Genomic DNA, 18,673 nt, shown 5'->3' with positions numbered 1-18,673 from the left:
TATGGTCTAGTGGATAGCTGCTCTGCCTCTGAAGCAGAAGGTCCTGGGTTCGAATCCCAGCAGACTCTTTTCTGAAATACAAGCACTGACTCCATATAAGGGCATACAGGGCGGGACAGAATACAAGGCGGGACACAGGAAGAGGCTGCATCGCATCGCTGACATGGAGGTAAGTAGAAGTGTTTATTATTTTTTTTTTAATACCCGACTGTTACTGCCATGGGGGAGCGGAAGGCACCTGATACTGGCACATGGGGGGAGGGGGGTTGGCACCTGATACTGGCACCTGATACTGGCACCTGGGGGGGGGGGGGGGGGGTTGGCACCTGATACTGGCACATGGGAGTGGGGTTGGCACCTGATACTGGCATGGGGGGGGAGGGAGAGAGGCACCTGATACTGGCATGGGGGGGGGGGGGGAGAGAGGCACTTGATACTGGCACTTTTTTTGTGGTGGTGGTGGGGGGGGGGGGGGGGAGATGGCACTATGATACTGGGACATAGGGGGGGGGGGGGAAGCACCTGATACTGGCACCTGGAGGGGAGAGGGGGGGTTGGCACTTGATACTGGCACATGGGGGGGGGGCACCTGATACTGGCACATAGGGAGGGGGGAGGGAGAGAGGCACTTGATATTGGCACTTTTTAGTGGGGAGGGGGGGGAGAGATGGCACTATGATACTGGGACATGGGGAGGAGAGAGGCACTTGATACTGGCACATGGGGGGTGGGAAGGAGAGAGGCACTTGATACTGGCACATGGGGGGAGATGGCACTATGATACTGGGACATGTGGGGGGGGGAGAGGCACTTGATACTGGCACATGATAGGGGCACTTACTGGCACATTATTGGGGGGCATTATGGGGGACACTAGGCCGGCAGCCTATCAGAGGCCGGACACTGAGCGGCATCTACTGGGGCACTATATATGGGGCATTTTATACTGGTACATTTTGGGGGGGCACTAGCAGGAAGGGGGGAGAGGAGCACTATGGGGGAAGTTACTGGGGGCACTATATAGGGGTATTTTATACTGGCACATTTTTTGGGGCACTATGGGGACATTAGCTCAACTGGGGGCATTACAAGGGGGTATTTTTTGCACTGTCACATTATAAGGAGAATTATTACTACTGGGGGGGGGGGGGCATTATGGGGGGTTTTATTACTGCCCCATGGTATGACCCCCTAGTAGCGGCACCAGCCTCTCCCTGCTCTGCTATCCCTCTGCCCCTTCTCCAAATCCTTATTATAAAATCTTTCTCATTAGGATAAAACACAACATCAGCTCCGCCGAGCCCCCGGCCAAAGTGTGGAAGTGGTGTCCGAGATCCCCAAGGACCAAGCCATGTAACTGTAAGTGTTCATGTGGAGTATGTTTATGTTATACACATATAGCCTACACTGTGCCACACAATATACAGTATACCGCTACACTGTGCCACACAATATACAGTATACCTCTATACTGTGCCTCACAATGTACAGTATACCGCTACACTGTGCCCCACAATATACAGTATACCGCTACACTGTGCCACACAATATACAGTATACCTCTACACTGTGCCTCACAATATACCGCTACACTGTGCCACACAATATACAGTATACCGCTACACTGTGCCTCACAATATACCTCAACACTGTGCCACACAATATACAGTATACCGCTACACTGTGCCACACAATATACAGTATACCTCTATACTGTGCCACACAATATACAGTATACCGCTACACTGTGCCACACAATATACAGTATACCTCTATACTGTGCCACACAATATACAGTATACCGCTACACTGTGCCACACAATATACAGTATACCGCTACACTGTGCCACACAATATATAGTATACCTCTACACTGTGCCACACAATATACAGTATACCGCTACACTGTGCCAAAGGAGTGGGGTTTACACAGGAGGAGGGAGGTGCGAAGCGCGCTGAGGGGGGCCCTTACAAATATTTGCTGTGGGGCCCAGTCACTTCTAGTTACGCCCCTGCCCACAGGCAGACTATTAGGTCTTCACTGGAGAATAGTCTAATAGGCTCTCATAAAAGCCCACTGTTAGGCCCTTAACTGCAACATTAACCCATTGGCAACTCTTGATTAATATGTGAAGTCTGTTATTATCACACAGCATCAATAAGTATATGGGGAGAACAAGCATTTAAGTTATCCTGTTAAATAAATATATATATAAATAACCATTGTACTAACTTGTACAGGACAGGTCTATCTTGCAAAGCATCCATGGCCTGAGACAGGATAGGAGAAATGTCGCACGATTCCTGGGTCAACATTCTGCATTCATCTATTGAGAAACAATGAAATATGAAAAAAGACAAGACTCACAACAACTGTATTAACAGAGAGAAAATAATAAAATTAAAGGCCTTGCACAGTTTGCAACCAATGCACCTACACTGCAAAAAAATGATGTAATAAAAAACAAATATCACAGCTCTGTACTTGGTGGCAGCTTTCAACTCCCAAATGTTAATCATTGGTAGGTGGATGGGGAGAGAGGGAGCTCACGAATCCAGACTCTTCTCTGGCATTTAGGCTACTTTCACACTAGCGTTCGGGCGGATCCGTTCTGAACGGATCCGCCCATAATAATGCAGACGGAGGCTCCGTTCAGAACGGATCCGTCTGCATTATATTAGCTAAAAAAAGCTAAGTGTGAAAATAGCCTGGGACGGATCCGTCCAGACTTTCAATGTAAAGTCAATGGGGGACGGATCCGCTTGAAGATTGAGCCACATTGTGGCATCTTCAAACGGATCCGTCCCCATTGACTTACATTGTAAGTCTGGACGGATCCGCACGCCTCCGCACGGCCAGGCGGACACCCGAACGCTGCAAGCAGCGTTCAGCTGTCCGCCTGTCCGTGCGGAGGCGAGCGGAGCGGAGGCTGAACGCCGCCAGACTGATGCAGTCTGAGCGGATCCGCCTCCATTCAGACTGCATCAGGGCTGGACGGCTGCGTTCGGGTCCGCTCGTGAGCTCCTTCAAACGGAGCTCACGAACGGAAACCCGAACGCTAGTGTGAAAGCAGCCTAAACCGTAAATTCTCAAGCTTAAAGCAGTGAGACTATCACAACATTTACATATATCACCTAACCCATGGAATATATCTCTTTAAAGAGAGTCTATCAGCAGTTTTGACCATGTTAAACTGCTGACAGCTCTAGGTAAGGGCTGTGAAGAGCAGTACAAACATACCTTTTTGTGGAGTATCTCATCAAGAGCAGTGTGAAGTTTTATTCTGCCAAATTCTGCTTTCTTGTCTGGGAGGCGGGGGTTTCACTGTAAAGCGCACTCTTCACCATAAGGCTTTTCAGAAAACAGAATTTGGCAGAATAAAACTTCATATTAACCCTGCTTCTGATGGAAAAAAGCTCCAGAAAAGATATGTTTGTACTTCTCTCCCTAGCCCCTACCTAGTGCTGTCGGCTGTTTAGCATAGTCCAAACAGTGAGAGACTCCCTTTAAAAAAAATTCCAAATGGCAGAAGTCCCAGCAGTCAGACAGAGCACCGTCTACATCAGCCCCTGAGAAGCGAATGGAGCAGTGGACCAACATGTGCACTACCGCTCCTTTCACAGAGGGGACTTGGGGACCCTCTGTTCTCACGACTGCAAAGGGTCTCATCAGTAGGTAAGACAGTGATCATTTTTGTGATATAACCCTTTTACGCAAAGCTAAATAAAAACTGAGCGTACATACATGTATAATACTGTTGGTCCGAGCGGGAGTAAATAAATGTATGCAAGTGTGTGAGGGATGTTTCCTATGTGTGCTCCAGGTATTCAGCCTACTGCTCTGTGTGAAATAAGAGACCAGGCATGGCATACCCCTGCCTCTCAGGACATCTCCGGACCCCTTGATTTCTCCGACAGATTCTCACAATACTTTTGGCTTCTGGAGATTGCAGTCTAACACATTGGCAAGTGTTTGCTTTAGGTTTCCTCCTCCCCACATTTAAATGTAGTGCTTTTTATCATGACACATAATAGAGGATGATACGCCAGAGATATCTTATGTTCTCCCACGCAGATGTTTTGGATCCTCTTTCCAGGAATTCCCTGATGCAGATGCCCCCACCACTCTTATTAATTTTCTGCTGCACCCGTGTATCTAGATATTTCCTATTATATACTCTAGTGCAATGTATTCTGCCAGACTGTGCACTCAGGATAAAGTATCAAAGAATTACTGCTGTGGGGGGGGGGGGGGGGAAGACACTTACTTTGTGCCCAACGATACAACCGCTCATATGACGTTTCTTGGAGTAAAGCCATCTGCTCCATAATTTCCAGCCTGACAAGTCAATAATAGAACAGCATTACCTCGATTATATACAATTAAGCCACTCATATCTCCTGTGCAAAGAGAAAATGAAAGAAGTCCTTAACCCTCAATGAGACCCCATTATTCCACACAAATAATTACACTGTATGGTAATAAACCACTTATAGTCTACACATAGACATTCTTCTGTAATGGTGGAAATGAAAGGTTTCTTGCATACCATTGTGTAGAAATAGTTGTTTTCCCATTGCTCATACAGCTTAAATATATATGTTAATAAAAAAAAAACTAAAAATATTAGCAATATATATCATGACAAGCTTACCACAGTTCTAGTCAAGTAAGCGCTATTCTCTATCTAAAGGGATTTTCTAGGCTTATATAAAAAACCTAAATGTACCTATATCTGTGTGAGTGATTGCCATAGGATGCAAAAATAGATCAGAAGTAGCTATTTTTCATTGTCATTATCTGGACCAGCAAAGGGATACACCTTTGTTTTGATGCTGCAAGGGTTTGCTGTGAGTGGGATTACCAAGTTTCCATGATTCCTCTCCCCTTTCATAGACACTGCCCCTATTGACAGCTGCCTGCATGTAAATAAGAAAGTGCTGTAATTTCTCCATCCGCTTTACTATTCTGTTTCTCAGTGACTGCCATCAGCTGCCCAGCCTGTGAAACATGATCCCTCTGGAGGCAAAGAGAGATGGGGGAATGTCAAGGAGCAGTGGAGTTAAAAGACCAGTCATGTCTGACATTCTGTAGTGTAGGGGGAGGTAACCCTGTGTAAAGGGAATGTCGAAAACCACGAGATAAACCTTGGCTGACTAGGTTAGGCTACTTTCACACTCGCGTTTTGGCTTTCCGTTTTTGAGATCCGTCATGGGTTCTCACAAGCGGTCCAAAACGGATCAGTTCAGCTCCAATGCATTCTGAATGGATAAGGATCCGGTCAGAATGCATCAGTTTGCCTCCATTCCGCTTTGGAGGCGGACACCAAAACGCTGCTTGCAGCGGTGTCCGTCTGACGAAACTGAGCTAAATGGATCCGTCCTGACACACAATGTAAGTCAATGGGCACGTTTTCAATGACACAATCTGGCACAATAGAAAACGGATCCGTCCTCCATTGACTTTCAAGAGAAAATTGACTTTAAAGAGAATACATTGACTTTAAAGAGAATACAAACGGATCCGTTCTGAACAATTGTGGACAAGAATAGGACATGTTCTATTTTTTGCGAAACGGAACTGCGAATACGGACAGCACATTTCAGCCCCATTGAAAATGAATGGGTCCACACAATTGTGGAACGGATGCAGACCCATTTTGCAGACGTGTGAATGGACCCTTAAACTACATGAAAATTAGCTCTTGAGTGCACCAAGGGTAGACCTGAGCTGCTCAGTGCACCATAGGTCAGGCCCAATCCACTCCCAGTGCCTCTCTCAAGGTCAGGAGTAAGGACGTGGAGGAAGCCTGGCCCTAAGAATCAAGCAAGAGAAGAAGACTCATGGACGGAAAAGGGCTGGAGCTATAATGCACACAAGCCACTCGCACTCGGTGTGGTGGCACTTGTAAGCTAATTTGCATAGAGACTAAAAGATGGTTCTCTCAAGATTGCAGGGTCGGTTCTAGCAGCAAAAGGTATGGGCATTATATGGAGGGCATTCTTTAACCCTAACAGACATTGTGCACAGCTTAAAAGTGAAATTGATGCCGAATGACTTGTTTGACTGCAAAACCATTTTAATGATTAAAGTCTAAATAAAGAGCAAAAAAATAAAAGATCTGAGCGCAACCTCTCACTCATCCCAGGGTGAGACATGGGGCACCGTTTGGCAGGTCCTTGCAATGATGGACTGCTTCATCTTTCCCTGTATAACTTAAGTGTGAAATCTGCAAAGTTAGGCTACATTCACACGACAGTTGTTTTTCTCTGCGTCAGTTCCGTTTTTTTTTGGGCTGATCTGATGGTTACCCATGCATTTCTATGGAGCTGTTAAAATTGCGGTGTAGTCAACCATTTGTTTTCCGCGTCCGCTATCTGTGTTTCCCGTCCGCAAAAAAGTATTGCATGTCCTATTCTTGTCCGCAATAAACGTTTTGCGGACCCATTGAAGTCAATGGGTCCGCAAAAAAATTGCAGATGACCAACGGAAGCCATCCGTATGTTATCCGCATCCAGTTTTTTTGCGGATGGTTGCTGTATATATATATTAAATTTATATATATTAAATTTATATAATAAACCTGTATATATTAAATTTCAAGAATTACAGCCTTCAAAACTGAAGACACACGGAAACACAACCTACAAAATGTGCGGACAAACGGAACGGCTGTGGATGTAAAAAAAACAAGAACACGGATCCGCTATTTGCGGACCGAAAAAAACATGTGTGCGCGTAGCCTTATGGTGTGAAAAATAGAGCCACAGTTCTGAGAGTTTCAATAAGAAATGCTTTGTACATCACATCCATACTGCATCCATGGCGGTTCTGCTGCACCTGAAGCAATACCTCATCACATGGGCCCTGCAGAAAGTGGTATCATAGATGAGCATCTCGTAAACCTGTGACTGTTACTACAGGCAAGCGCCCACTGCAGGAGGAATGTGGCATTACAAGAGGCCACTTCATATAAATCAATGACCAGGTAGCAATAGATCTTCTAACAGAGAATACAGGGGAGAATGGAAGTAATGTTACTGGAAAAAAAGAGAGCAGCACAGCGGAGGTCTCCATACGACGCTTGAAGTGGGTCATGTACAGGTCTTACGAGACTGCTCAGGTGATGTCCGGTTGCCTCTCAATGTGCTCCCTGCAGCAATTCGCAGCTGATATATTAGGCATGAAAAGGGAATTGTAGTGACCCCTCAAAAAGTTATTTTGATCACAGAAATTGATATCGCTAGGATACGCCATCACTTTCCGTTCAGTGAGGGTCTGACTGTCGAGACCCCCAGTATAACTGAGATCAAGTGGGTGTTAGCACTGCATCCCCTGTGTCCCCTTAATTCTAAGGGTCTGTAGGGGTTCCAGCAATCAAAGCCTCGCAATCATGAAGAGATGTCATATCCTAGCAATATGCCATCATTTTAAGTAATGGAAGTGTGATTTTAGGGGGAAACTCTGAGCAAAGCGCTGGCTTAACTGACCTAGTGATTTTTATAAAATCTGTACTGAACAGCCCCAGAGTGCTGGAGTCGGCCGAATACAGAGCACAAGCTCAGGAGACCCCCATACTGATGAGCTCCCCACTCTCCCTGCCACCTCACTGCTGGCTAAGAGCTGTCAATCAGTGGCACGGAAGGGGGATGGGAAGGACTGGGAGCTTATGAGGACCCCCACCATTGCAGTGCAGTGTATTGAGAGGACTCCAGTGGAACCTTGCGCTGGGGATGCTCAATACAGACACAGGCAAATCTATTCAGTCAATTCAAGTAAGTGACCCAGCATTATGTTCAGGGTGTGTCACCTCGGATAGGGCAGCATAAACTGGTGACAAACTCCTTTTAAAGCGGCTTTCTGGGAGTAGATTATTGATGGCTTACTTGCAAAAAAGATGATCAATATATGATTGGTGGAGGTCCGACTCCCGGCAAATCTGTGCGGCAGCCTTTTCCTAGGCCAGTGACATCACGTTCATTTGTCACATAGCCTGTGTGCAGCTCAATCCCATTCACGTGAATGGACCTGGGTTGCAGTACCAAGCACAGCCACTATGCAATGTACAGCGCTGTGCTCGATGAGATGACCATAGTGCTGCAGCCTCTTACAACAGCTGATTGGATGGGATGGTGGATGTCAGACCCCGATGATCAGCTATTCCTGAGAATAGGCCATCAATATCGAACTCCCAGAAAATCCCTTTATCTATCCATGTGCAAGCAACACCCGGACCAGCAAATGAGGCCATCAGTTGTAAATCCACAACTTACCCGGCAGTTTGCTGGTTTGTTCGCAGAAGCAGTTTTACATCGTTGTGAATTTGCTTAACTTTTGTCAGTACCTTGAAAAAATCCTTAAAATGTAGAAAACAGACACATGGTTACAAACTGATGTAATTATTATTATTAAATTGGTATTATAATATACATTATTAAAGTGGCATTCCAGCCTGAAGATTTATCAACATGACTGCCGGGACCATCACATATCTGCTGCTTGAAGCAATGGCCTAGATTCAGAATGTGTGCAGCAGCCCTACATAGCCCCTTAAGAGGTAAGGAAACAGCTTAGTACCCCTTTAACAGCTATTACATACAGTAACATCTGCTTAAGACGACCACCCAAAATCGTGTGTTCTTCTAGAGCAGGGGTGGGGAACCTCCGGCACATGGGCCGCATCCATTATGGAAGCGGTCATTAGCATGTGGGAGGCACAGGAAGGCGAGAACTGCACTGGCTGTCCTCACCCTCTCTGGCCTTCTTCCAGCCACAGTGTCAGGACGCAGTGCACGTAGACGCGCACTTTGACCTGACGCTGTGTGGTGTCAGGTCACAGTACAGCGTGGCGGGAAGAAGACCAGGGAGGGTAAGTGAATCTACCAAGAGGTAGCACTGTCCGGAGCTGGAGAGGCAAGTTTATTTATTTTAAATGTCTGAGGCTAATGGAGGCTAGGGAGGGTCTGATCGGGGTGTGAGCTGAGGCTAGGGAGGGTCTGATCGGGGTGTGAGCTGAGGCTAGGGAGGGTCTGATCGGGGTGTGAGCTGAGGCTAGGGAGGGTCTGATCGGGGTGTGAGCTGAGGCTAGGGAGGGTCTGATCGGGGTGTGAGCTGAGGCTAGGGAGGGTCTGATCGGGGTGTGAGCTGAGGCTAGGGAGGGTCTGATCGGGGTGTGAGCTGAGGCTAGGGAGGGTCTGATCGGGGTGTGAGCTGAGGCTAGGGAGGGTCTGATCGGGGTGTGAGCTGAGGCTAGGGAGGGTCTGATCGGGGTGTGAGCTGAGGCTAGGGAGGGTCTGATCGGGGTGTGAGCTGAGGCTAGGGAGGGTCTGATCGGGGTGTGAGCTGAGGCTAGGGAGGGTCTGATCGGGGTGTGAGCTGAGGCTAGGGAGGGTCTGATCGGGGTGTGAGCTGAGGCTAGGGAGGGTCTGATCGGGGTGTGAGCTGAGGCTAGGGAGGGTCTGATCGGGGTGTGAGCTGAGGCTAGGGAGGGTCTGATCGGGGTGTGAGCTGAGGCTAGGGAGGGTCTGATCGGGGTGTGAGCTGAGGCTGAGAGGTCTGATCGGGGTGTGAGCTGAGGCTGGGGGTTCTGATCGGGGTGTGAACTGAGGCTAGGGAGGGTCTGATCGGGGTGTGAGCTGAGGCTGAGAGGTGTGATGGAAGTCTGATCTAAGGCTGATGTAGGCTGGGGGGGTCTGATAGGAGGCTGATGGAGGCGAGATCTAAGGCTGAGAAAGGGACAGTGGCAGGGAGAGTGAAAGCTGGGTGAACCCCTCTTTGGACCCCTCTGGGATGAGCTTGGCTGCCATTAATGCCAAATAAAGAACTAAATATGTAACATTCTGAAATAAAAAATTAGACTGCTAGGTGTGGTCAAAATGACACCTGTAATATATGTACCATAATCTACGCCCTATAAGACGCACCGGCCCATAAGACGCACCTAGGTTTTAGAGGAGAACAATAAGAAAAAAATATTTTTCATTAGACCTCAGATCAGCAATCAGACCCCTCAATGTTATTCAGACCTCAGCTCACAGCCCCATTCAGACCCCCAATGTTATTCAGACCTCAGCTCAGAGCCCCCATCAGACCCCCAATGTTATTCAGACCTCAGCTCACAGCCCCAATCAGACCCCCAATGTTAAGACCTGAGATCAGACCCCAATGTGAATGACCCCCAATCAGACCTCAGATGAGACTCCCATCAGCCCCCAGCCGTATGTGAGCAGCCCCCAACCATAATAATTCTGTCTCGGATCACAAAATATAAAACCCACTTACCTCTCCTGCTCCTGGACGCTGCCGCTCCTAACATAGCAATCCTGTTCCTCCTGCTGTTGGCTGTGCTGTGAACTGGCGCGCACAGTGTGAGGTCACAGAGCACCCTCACGCTGTGCACAGCCTTCACAGCATACAGCCGAGGACCAGAAAGCAGTGAGTACAGAGACTTCACGGCTTCCTGGTCCTCCGGTACTAATGAGCGCTTCCATAATGGAAGCGCTCATTAGTATTCGCTTCATAAGACGCAGGGGGGGGGGGTCTTATGGGGCGAAAAATACGGTAACAAAGTGCAGGCGCCATTTTGTGCTGCAAAAATACAGCGCTCTAGATTTTTTATTTAAGAGCAATTTCTGCAACTTACCCTCAAGTCAATTATATGTTAGACCAAATATAACTGTCAAATTTTTAAGTTGAGAATTTTGTATGGCCTGCGAATGATGTTACAAAACATCCAAACTGTCTTCTTGAAGAACACGCTCAGTAAGCATAATATATGATGGAACGAAAAAAAAAAACAAAAAAAAAAAAACACTAAAATCAATATTTAAGCGCTTTACTTTCTCTCTTTTTTAAAGTATACTGGAGCCTAGCAGGATGGATGCCACTGTATGCCTACGCAGTGGCATCTGTCCTATATTGTGAAATGCTCTTAACGTATGCCAGTGTAGTGATTGCAGTGTCCATTTGCCATGTGCACCCAGAAAACTCCCATGAAACCAACCCAAAAGTCCTTTGGTATGTGCCAGGTGGGTACATGTCAGAATACTTGTTTCTGCTGTACAGAATTGTGCTGTCTGCCGTGCTTCTCTGTGCAGAGGCAGCTCACAAAAATACTACTAATATAAGGCAAGAGCTGACAGAAGAACCTCATCCAAAGCAGTAGATATATTATATATAATACAGCGGAGCTCTTAATTATTACTATTCATAATGGGCAGCATGGTGGCTCAGTGGTTAGCACTGGTAAGTCTGAATCTGACCAAGAACATCTTTGTGAAGTTTCTATGTCCCCCCCGCCCCCCCCCCCCCCAACCCCCCGTGCCTCCCACACGCCAAACGCATACCTATAGGAAATCTAGATTGTGAGCCCCTCTGGGGACAGTGTAACCATAATGTCTGTGGAATACGTCAGCGCTACATAAGCAAATAACATAAGTTAATAATTTAACTTTTTACCTCTGTTAAGGGTCCTTCGTGAGTTCCTCGATGTATATTCATTTCATCAGAAGTAAGTTGAAACTTTTCTAAGAAAGCATTTGCAACCTGGGCTCGAATTTCTAATCGTTGGCTGAAAAATAATAATGAAGATAACACAACTTTTTTTTTAAACATATGCGGATTATTTTTGCTTTCTGCTGCAACAACTTAGTACATCCAACACGTACAAGAAATGCAAATGATTGCAACTAACGATGCAAAGTACAGTCAAACCTGAGCTTTCTGGAGACCAGGGACCAGATTCTTACACACTACTGCATCCCTCGGGCATGGTGCAGAAAACGCTAGAGGAGAACTGAAGCCACAGCTTTCTGTGGGATCCTTCATATTCATCCGGTGCATCACTGATGACGCCCAATGTCAAATAGCGCTGGATAGAAAGACGCTGCACACAACATCTTCAGCCTATAGACGTTGGATCTGTGCACATACACTTATATCAGTTGTGTCCACCTCATGACCTAAAACCGCTGGCCCGGCACAACTGCTACTGTATATGTGAAGATGGTCTTAGAATGCCTTTTAGTAAGCCGACACTAGGTGGCAGTACAACATTATCATTATCGACTCTCTACAATCCTCCAGGTTTACGGTCTCCTTGATAAAAAAATAAATAAAAATAAATCAGAACATGATTCGAAGTACATTTAATGAAGTGAAAGTTACTTCGCCATCTTCCGTCAACGTGCCCTTCACTAGTTTTTAATTACAGCTTTCTGAGTGGAGTGTCAGCTCCCACGGTCTTCAGAGAAGTATTTAATAGCCGATTAATGTAAAATCTATCTAGCCGTGTTTATTAAGAACTTTACAAGAAGTGTATTTGCTGCATGATAACCCTAACAGAAAAGCAATACCGGCCATATTGGTAGTCTTCTGGAACATTCTCTTAATTTGGCTGAGAAGTCTGATTAGTGAATATTACAATGCATCGGATGCCTATTATGCACACAGAACATGAACCTAGGCTCCGTACTGACAGTGCTCGAGCTCCTCGTCTGGTGTATATGCCATAGGGCTCTATTTACCCAACAATCTGTCTGTCCACCACTGTATCTCTGTCCTTAGGATGCTGATACAGTTGAACGCTGCGGTGCCACCCGTCAGGGGGCCCCGCGCAATTGCACAGTGGTAAAGACCACCACTGTGTACGCATATCGCAGTGTATGGCAAGTCCCACCCAAACATAACCATCTTTTTCTTGATTCTGAAATCCTTTGATTCTGAAATATATGTTCTCTGAAAACAAACAAACTGTCAGTACACAGTGGGTGGGGCTGATCTATTAAAGGGGTTGTCCGGACATATCCCCGTATTAAAGGGGTTGCTCTGAACCTGGACATATCCCCGTTTTCACCCAGGCTGCCCCCCCCCCTCGTTTGAGAGAAAATATATATATATATATATATATATATATATATATATATATATATATATATATATATATATATATATATATATATATATATATATATATATATATATATATATATACACACATACATACATACATACATATATATATACATACATACATACACACACACACACTTTATTCACCCCTGTGGTCGCAATGTTTGCAGTTCATTCACAGAGTCTCTTTTCAAGCTATGAGCTAAAATGTTGCGACAAGTTCGCCGTACAAGGTTCAGGTTATCCAAGAATTCCGTTATGGATTCCGCTACCATCGACAATAAGAGTCCAGTCACACGTCCGCAACTGTTTTGCAGACCACAAATTGCGTATCCGCAAAACAAGGACACCAGCCATGCGTGTTCCGCATTTTGCAGGCCGCACATGGCCGGCACTATAATAGAAATGCCTATTCTTATCCGTGGCTGCGGACAAGAATAGGACATGCTCTGTTTTTTTTGCAGGGCCGCGGAACGGAAGTGCGGATGCGGACAGCACATGGTGGTGCTGTCCACATCTTTTGCGGCCCCATTGAAAATGAATGGATACACACCCCTTCTGCAAAATTGTGAAACGGATACAAACCTATTATGCGGACGTGTGAATGGACCCTTAGTTATGGTACGTGGTAGCAGAATCCATAACTGAATTCTTACATAACCCGAACCTTGTACGACAAACTTGAAACACATGTTCGCTCATCCTTAGTTGCGACCACAGAGGTGAATAAAAGTGTATTTATTTTTACTCATTTTTTGTGAGAGTGCTGCCATCTTTTTAAATTCTTATATTGTCCTGAATTTTTTTTGCCGGATCCATTGGCTTGCACCTCCATATTGATATTTGGCCTGATGTGCTGATAGAGAGCTAGAGATTAATATATATATATATATATATATATATATATATATATATATATATATATATATATATATATATATATATATATATATATATATATTAGGGTTATTCCTGCAGTATAGAAATCTTTTGCTAGAGGTAGCTGTACATTGTGTGTGATAAAATATTTATATATATAAATTTAACTCTTTGTGAGGCAAGATAACCCAAAATTGGCTGTTCTGGCACAGCTTTTATTTTTAGTTTTATTTACAGTGTTCACCTGACAGTAGATAATGTGATATTTTTATAGAGCAGGTCGTAACGACGCGGCGATACCTTATATGTCCATTTTATTTTAATTTTTTATTTTGGATTCACCCCAATTTTTTTGGGAGAAAAAACAAAAAACATTTTTGTGTTTCCATTTTCTTAAAGCCATTTTTTTTTATTATTTATTTTTTGGGGTGATTGTCTTAGGTAGGGTCTCATTTCTTGCGTATGAGATGACGGTTTGATTGTTACCATTTTAGGGGACATATGAATTTTTGATTGCTTGTTATTACACTTTGTGATATCAAGGTGCTAAAAATTATTTAAAAAAATGTATAACTATTATTTATTTTTTTACAGCGTTCACCAGACTGGTTAGCGCATGTGATATTTTTATACAGCAGGATGTGCGGACGCGGTGATGTTTTAGTGTGTATATTTTCTGAAAGCCATATTTTATTTTTTTTTATTTTTTTTTTAGCAATTGTCTTAGGTTCATAGGGGGCTCATTTTTTGCGGGATGAAATGACTGTTTGATTGGTACTATTTTGGGGTACACATGACTCTTGATCACTTTTTATACCATTTTGTGGAAAATGCGGTGGGCAAATTGCAATTCCATCATAGTTTCTTCTTTTTTTTTTTTTTTTTATGGCGTTTGCCGTGCGGTAAAAGTATGTTATCCTTTTATAGATCAGGTCGTTACGGACGCGGCTAACCAAACCTGTTTAGTGTTTTCTATTTTTGACATTTTTAAACAATTATATTTGCGGATACAGGAAGAAGCTAGATTTTTTTTTTACTTTTTACTTTGTTTCCACTTTTTTTTTTTACTTTTTTGACTCCGACCCACTTGGTTCTTGAAGATCCATTGGGTCTGATGCCTCTACAATACACTGCAGTACACTGTACAGTTTGAAGCAGACTGTCAGCCGAATGTTACATCCGACGCAGAGGTCGCGCAACACTTTTTCCAGAAGAGTAAAAATACTCCTCTTAACAATTTTGAGGAGTATTTTTAGCCAAGGAGGAGTACAAATTCTGCAGTAACACATATATATATATATATATATATATATATATATATATATATATATATATAATGCATAGGCCCACGAGTCTGATATTTCTGCAGGGAAACTATTGCTAGTCTCCCATGCAGAAATAAATGTAAACAATTTTACATTTATCCAAAATCATACAGTAGACATAAGACCACTGCTGCCATACACAGCGCCCCCACCTGACACTACTATATACATATTACATACACAGCGCCCCCACCTGACACTACTATATACATATTACATACACAGCTCTACCACATGCCCATGGGAGAGGGAGACAGTGTGCGCTCCTGTGTGCACTCAGATGGAGTAACAGAAAATCTGTCAGATGAAGGATTCTCTGTAAACTCAGCCTGCTGTGCATAGTAAGCACAGCAGGCTGTAGAACAAAAACGAAAAAAGATAAATAGAACCAATTTGAGAAATTATTTTCTCCACAAAATAAATTAATTTAGTGTAAATATATATTTTTTTTTTTACAAAAAGGTGTCCATATCTTTTAAGTGAACTACTGCACCCTCAGTAACCCCCCCACACACGCACAAACCCCTCCACCCCCACCCCCTCTTGTTTCATTGACAGTCCCTGAGATTTAAAAATCTGTAGCGATAACACAAGGGAAGACAAGTGCACTGAACGGACCCAACCAGGGTGCACTGAAAATCTTATTTGCATAAAAGGAAACATTTCCCAGGATTAGAGGATGGGATTTTTACAAGAAAGGTATGGTTATATTTTGGGACACCTACCCTCCATGGCTGTATACTTACTTTGAGATTGATTTTGGAGGTCACAGACTCCCTTTAAAACCAGCACAGATATTTTTTTCAATCACTTGGGCAAGATGCCAGAGTAAAGGAATTTTATAATAAGACAAATAAAAAACATATAAATAAAAAATGCAAACACCGTACCTTAGGGGTAAAGTATAAAGAATCACAACATCCGGGAAAAGTCATCAGATATCATGAATGTCTCTCGCCTATCAAATTTAGTATTTATTAGCAAATCGATGATCATAAAAATGTATTATAAAAGCCACAATAGTAGTAGTAATAAAGTTTCCTACTTCTCCTCCTTGCAGCAGTCGCTTGCAGAGCTTCCCTGCCTCATAATTATGCATATAAAGAGGGGGAACAAAAGTCCCATTGAAAAGTTAAGACGTGCCCCAGGAAGACAAAGGTGGCAGATCATGGGAATGTTTCTTGGCACAGTCCTGCTTTCTGATCTCAGGAGGGTCCTAATAACAGCCCGCTCCCCTGCTCACTTGTTTCCATGGTAACCGGATTCCGCTCCAAGTGCTCTCCTGCTGTCGGGAAAACCATAGTCCATTTTCAATCACTAAGAGTACAACAGGGGCCTGTTCACCGGCAGCAACACAATGGGGCCCAAAGTGACTTTAATTCATGCCCTGTAGCTTGCCCATGCCGACGCTGCACGCCTGATTCATTTTTCAGAATTATTTCATAACCCCGTAAATAATCAGAATAGAAACGACGGTGAGAACTAAAACTAACAAGATGCCATTAATAAAACCTGATGTAAGCGAGCTAGTAATCTCACTATGTAATAATCGATTTACCCAGCGATGGGGGCCGACGCGGCCTTTGAGGGGACTTGAACTGGTAGAAGCCGCAGAATTGTTAAGGGTCAGTAAATCAGATGGAATACTGCGCGGAAACCATCAGAAAGGAGACGTTTCTTACATTTGCTAAATTATTATTGATCCACCGCAGGGGAAATCAAGTGTCTCTCCATGGGCTCCAGGAAAGACGGAGAACTGCTCATGTAATGGAAGTATACCAGGGACTCAGGAACTCCTTCATGTACAACACAAGTTACACCAAGCCCTAAAGCAGGGGTGCACAACCTTCTTTTGTCTGTGGGGCCGCATTGTCACATCGCACTATTTCAAGGGGCCGCCAAAAAAGTGCTTGTTTGCTATTACACAGGCTAATGCAAAGTGAATGAGGAGGAATGATCGTAGCGATCACAGTTATTCCTCCCTCATTCACTTATCCTGATAAAATATGCAAATCAGCCGACAAACGAGTGATTCCTTGTTTATCGGCTGATCAGCGGCACGATTATACCGGCCAGATATCAGGAATGAGCCTTCCTATGAACACTTGTTCCCAGTAATTGTCCTTTTAACACGTTCCTGCAGCATGGGCCTGAAACAGAAGATTCATACTTTCCTGCTCCCTGCAGCTCCCGCTGTCTCCATCTTCCGGTCCCCGCGCTGTTTACATCCGGTTGGATATGGACATAGTCACTTGTACTGCTCCAGCCAATGACTGGCCTCAGCGGTGATGTGGCCACAAGCAGCGTTTCACCGCTAAAGTCAGTCATTTGCTGGAGAGGTGCTCCGGGACCGGAAGATGTAGGAATATTCTGTGTCAGGGGCCATGCTGCAGGAACTTGTTAGAAATCATTTTAACTGGGAAACTCCTTTAAGTGGCGACATTTCCTTCCTGCCGCCTATCCACAAATAAGCGTTTACTTCACTGCAGAGGACAGCGCTCACTGGTTCTTACCACCTCCTGCACCCCCAGATATACTGTAGGTGCCCTGCAATAACCAGTAAACATTTTCCCTGAAGGCCATTGTCTTAGTCCGCATCTGAGCCGCATTTATTTTATTTTTTTTATGCGGCTTGGATGCGGACCCATTCACTTCAACGGGGCCGCAAAAGATGCAGACAGCACTCCGTGTGCAAAATGCAGAACACACATGGCTGGTGTCCTGCGGACCAAAAGAAAAAGGTACGGTCGTGTGTATGAGGCCTACTAGGCAGGAAAGCACTTATTAGTTAACACTTCGGTCTTTAAGGCCTTTTCAGGCCTGGTCATTAGTCGCTTTTTTTAGATTTAGCGCACATGGTTCAAACACTATTATTTGGACGACCAAAATAACTTTTGTTGCTTTTTATTACATAACAGGGCTTTTTAATATATTTTTTTTAGTTTTATTAGGGTTAAACTGAATAAAAATGACAAAAAAATAAATAAATAAAAAATTGTAGAAATGAGCGAAATCGACTTCGAATGAAACATCCGACATCGATTTGCATAAAACTTTGTTCCAATACTGTACGGAGCAGGAACTCCGTACAGTATCAGAATGTAGTGGTTCTGATGAGCCGAAGTCATTACTTCGCATAATAACTTCAGAAATTAATTTATACTGTAAAAAAGAGGTACCTTGGAACCAAACCAGAGTTTGGGAAATGTTTTTCTTTTACAGTATAAATTGAATTTCTGAAATTATTATGCGAAGTCTCGCAAGACTTTGCGAAGTAATAACTTCAGCTCATCAGAGCCAATACATCAGCTCATCATTCGCTCATCGCTACTCATTATTTAAATATGCAAATTATTATAATTAGTTCCCTATATGTGTTGGATCATTTTATTATACAATATGTATAGTTTCACATGAATGGGGTGATAATTGTAATGGTTTTGGTTGGTGGGAGGGTTATTTATTTTTTTTAAGTTATTTTTTTAAAATATATTTCTGCTACAAAAAGACCTTTGGGGGACACTGGCTTTTATTTTGCACATTTTAATTTTTTTTTTGG

General features: G+C 44.1%; 1 protein-coding gene across 1 annotated transcript in view; it reads right to left on the bottom strand.

The window, feature by feature from the left end:
- The window catches only part of COG6 (component of oligomeric golgi complex 6), a 152,540-nt gene that overhangs the window by 92,201 nt on the left and 41,666 nt on the right, over positions 1 to 18,673 (bottom strand). Inside the window, 4 exon segments of the mRNA XM_044287377.1 lie at positions 2,234 to 2,327; positions 4,269 to 4,339; positions 8,275 to 8,357; positions 11,459 to 11,570. Coding sequence (XP_044143312.1) covers positions 2,234 to 2,327; positions 4,269 to 4,339; positions 8,275 to 8,357; positions 11,459 to 11,570 — 360 coding nt within the window.

Source organism: Bufo gargarizans, chromosome 3, assembly GCF_014858855.1.
Source record: "Bufo gargarizans isolate SCDJY-AF-19 chromosome 3, ASM1485885v1, whole genome shotgun sequence".
Taxonomy (NCBI): Eukaryota; Metazoa; Chordata; class Amphibia; order Anura; family Bufonidae; genus Bufo; species Bufo gargarizans.
This window is presented reverse-complemented; position numbering and strand designations above follow the sequence as displayed.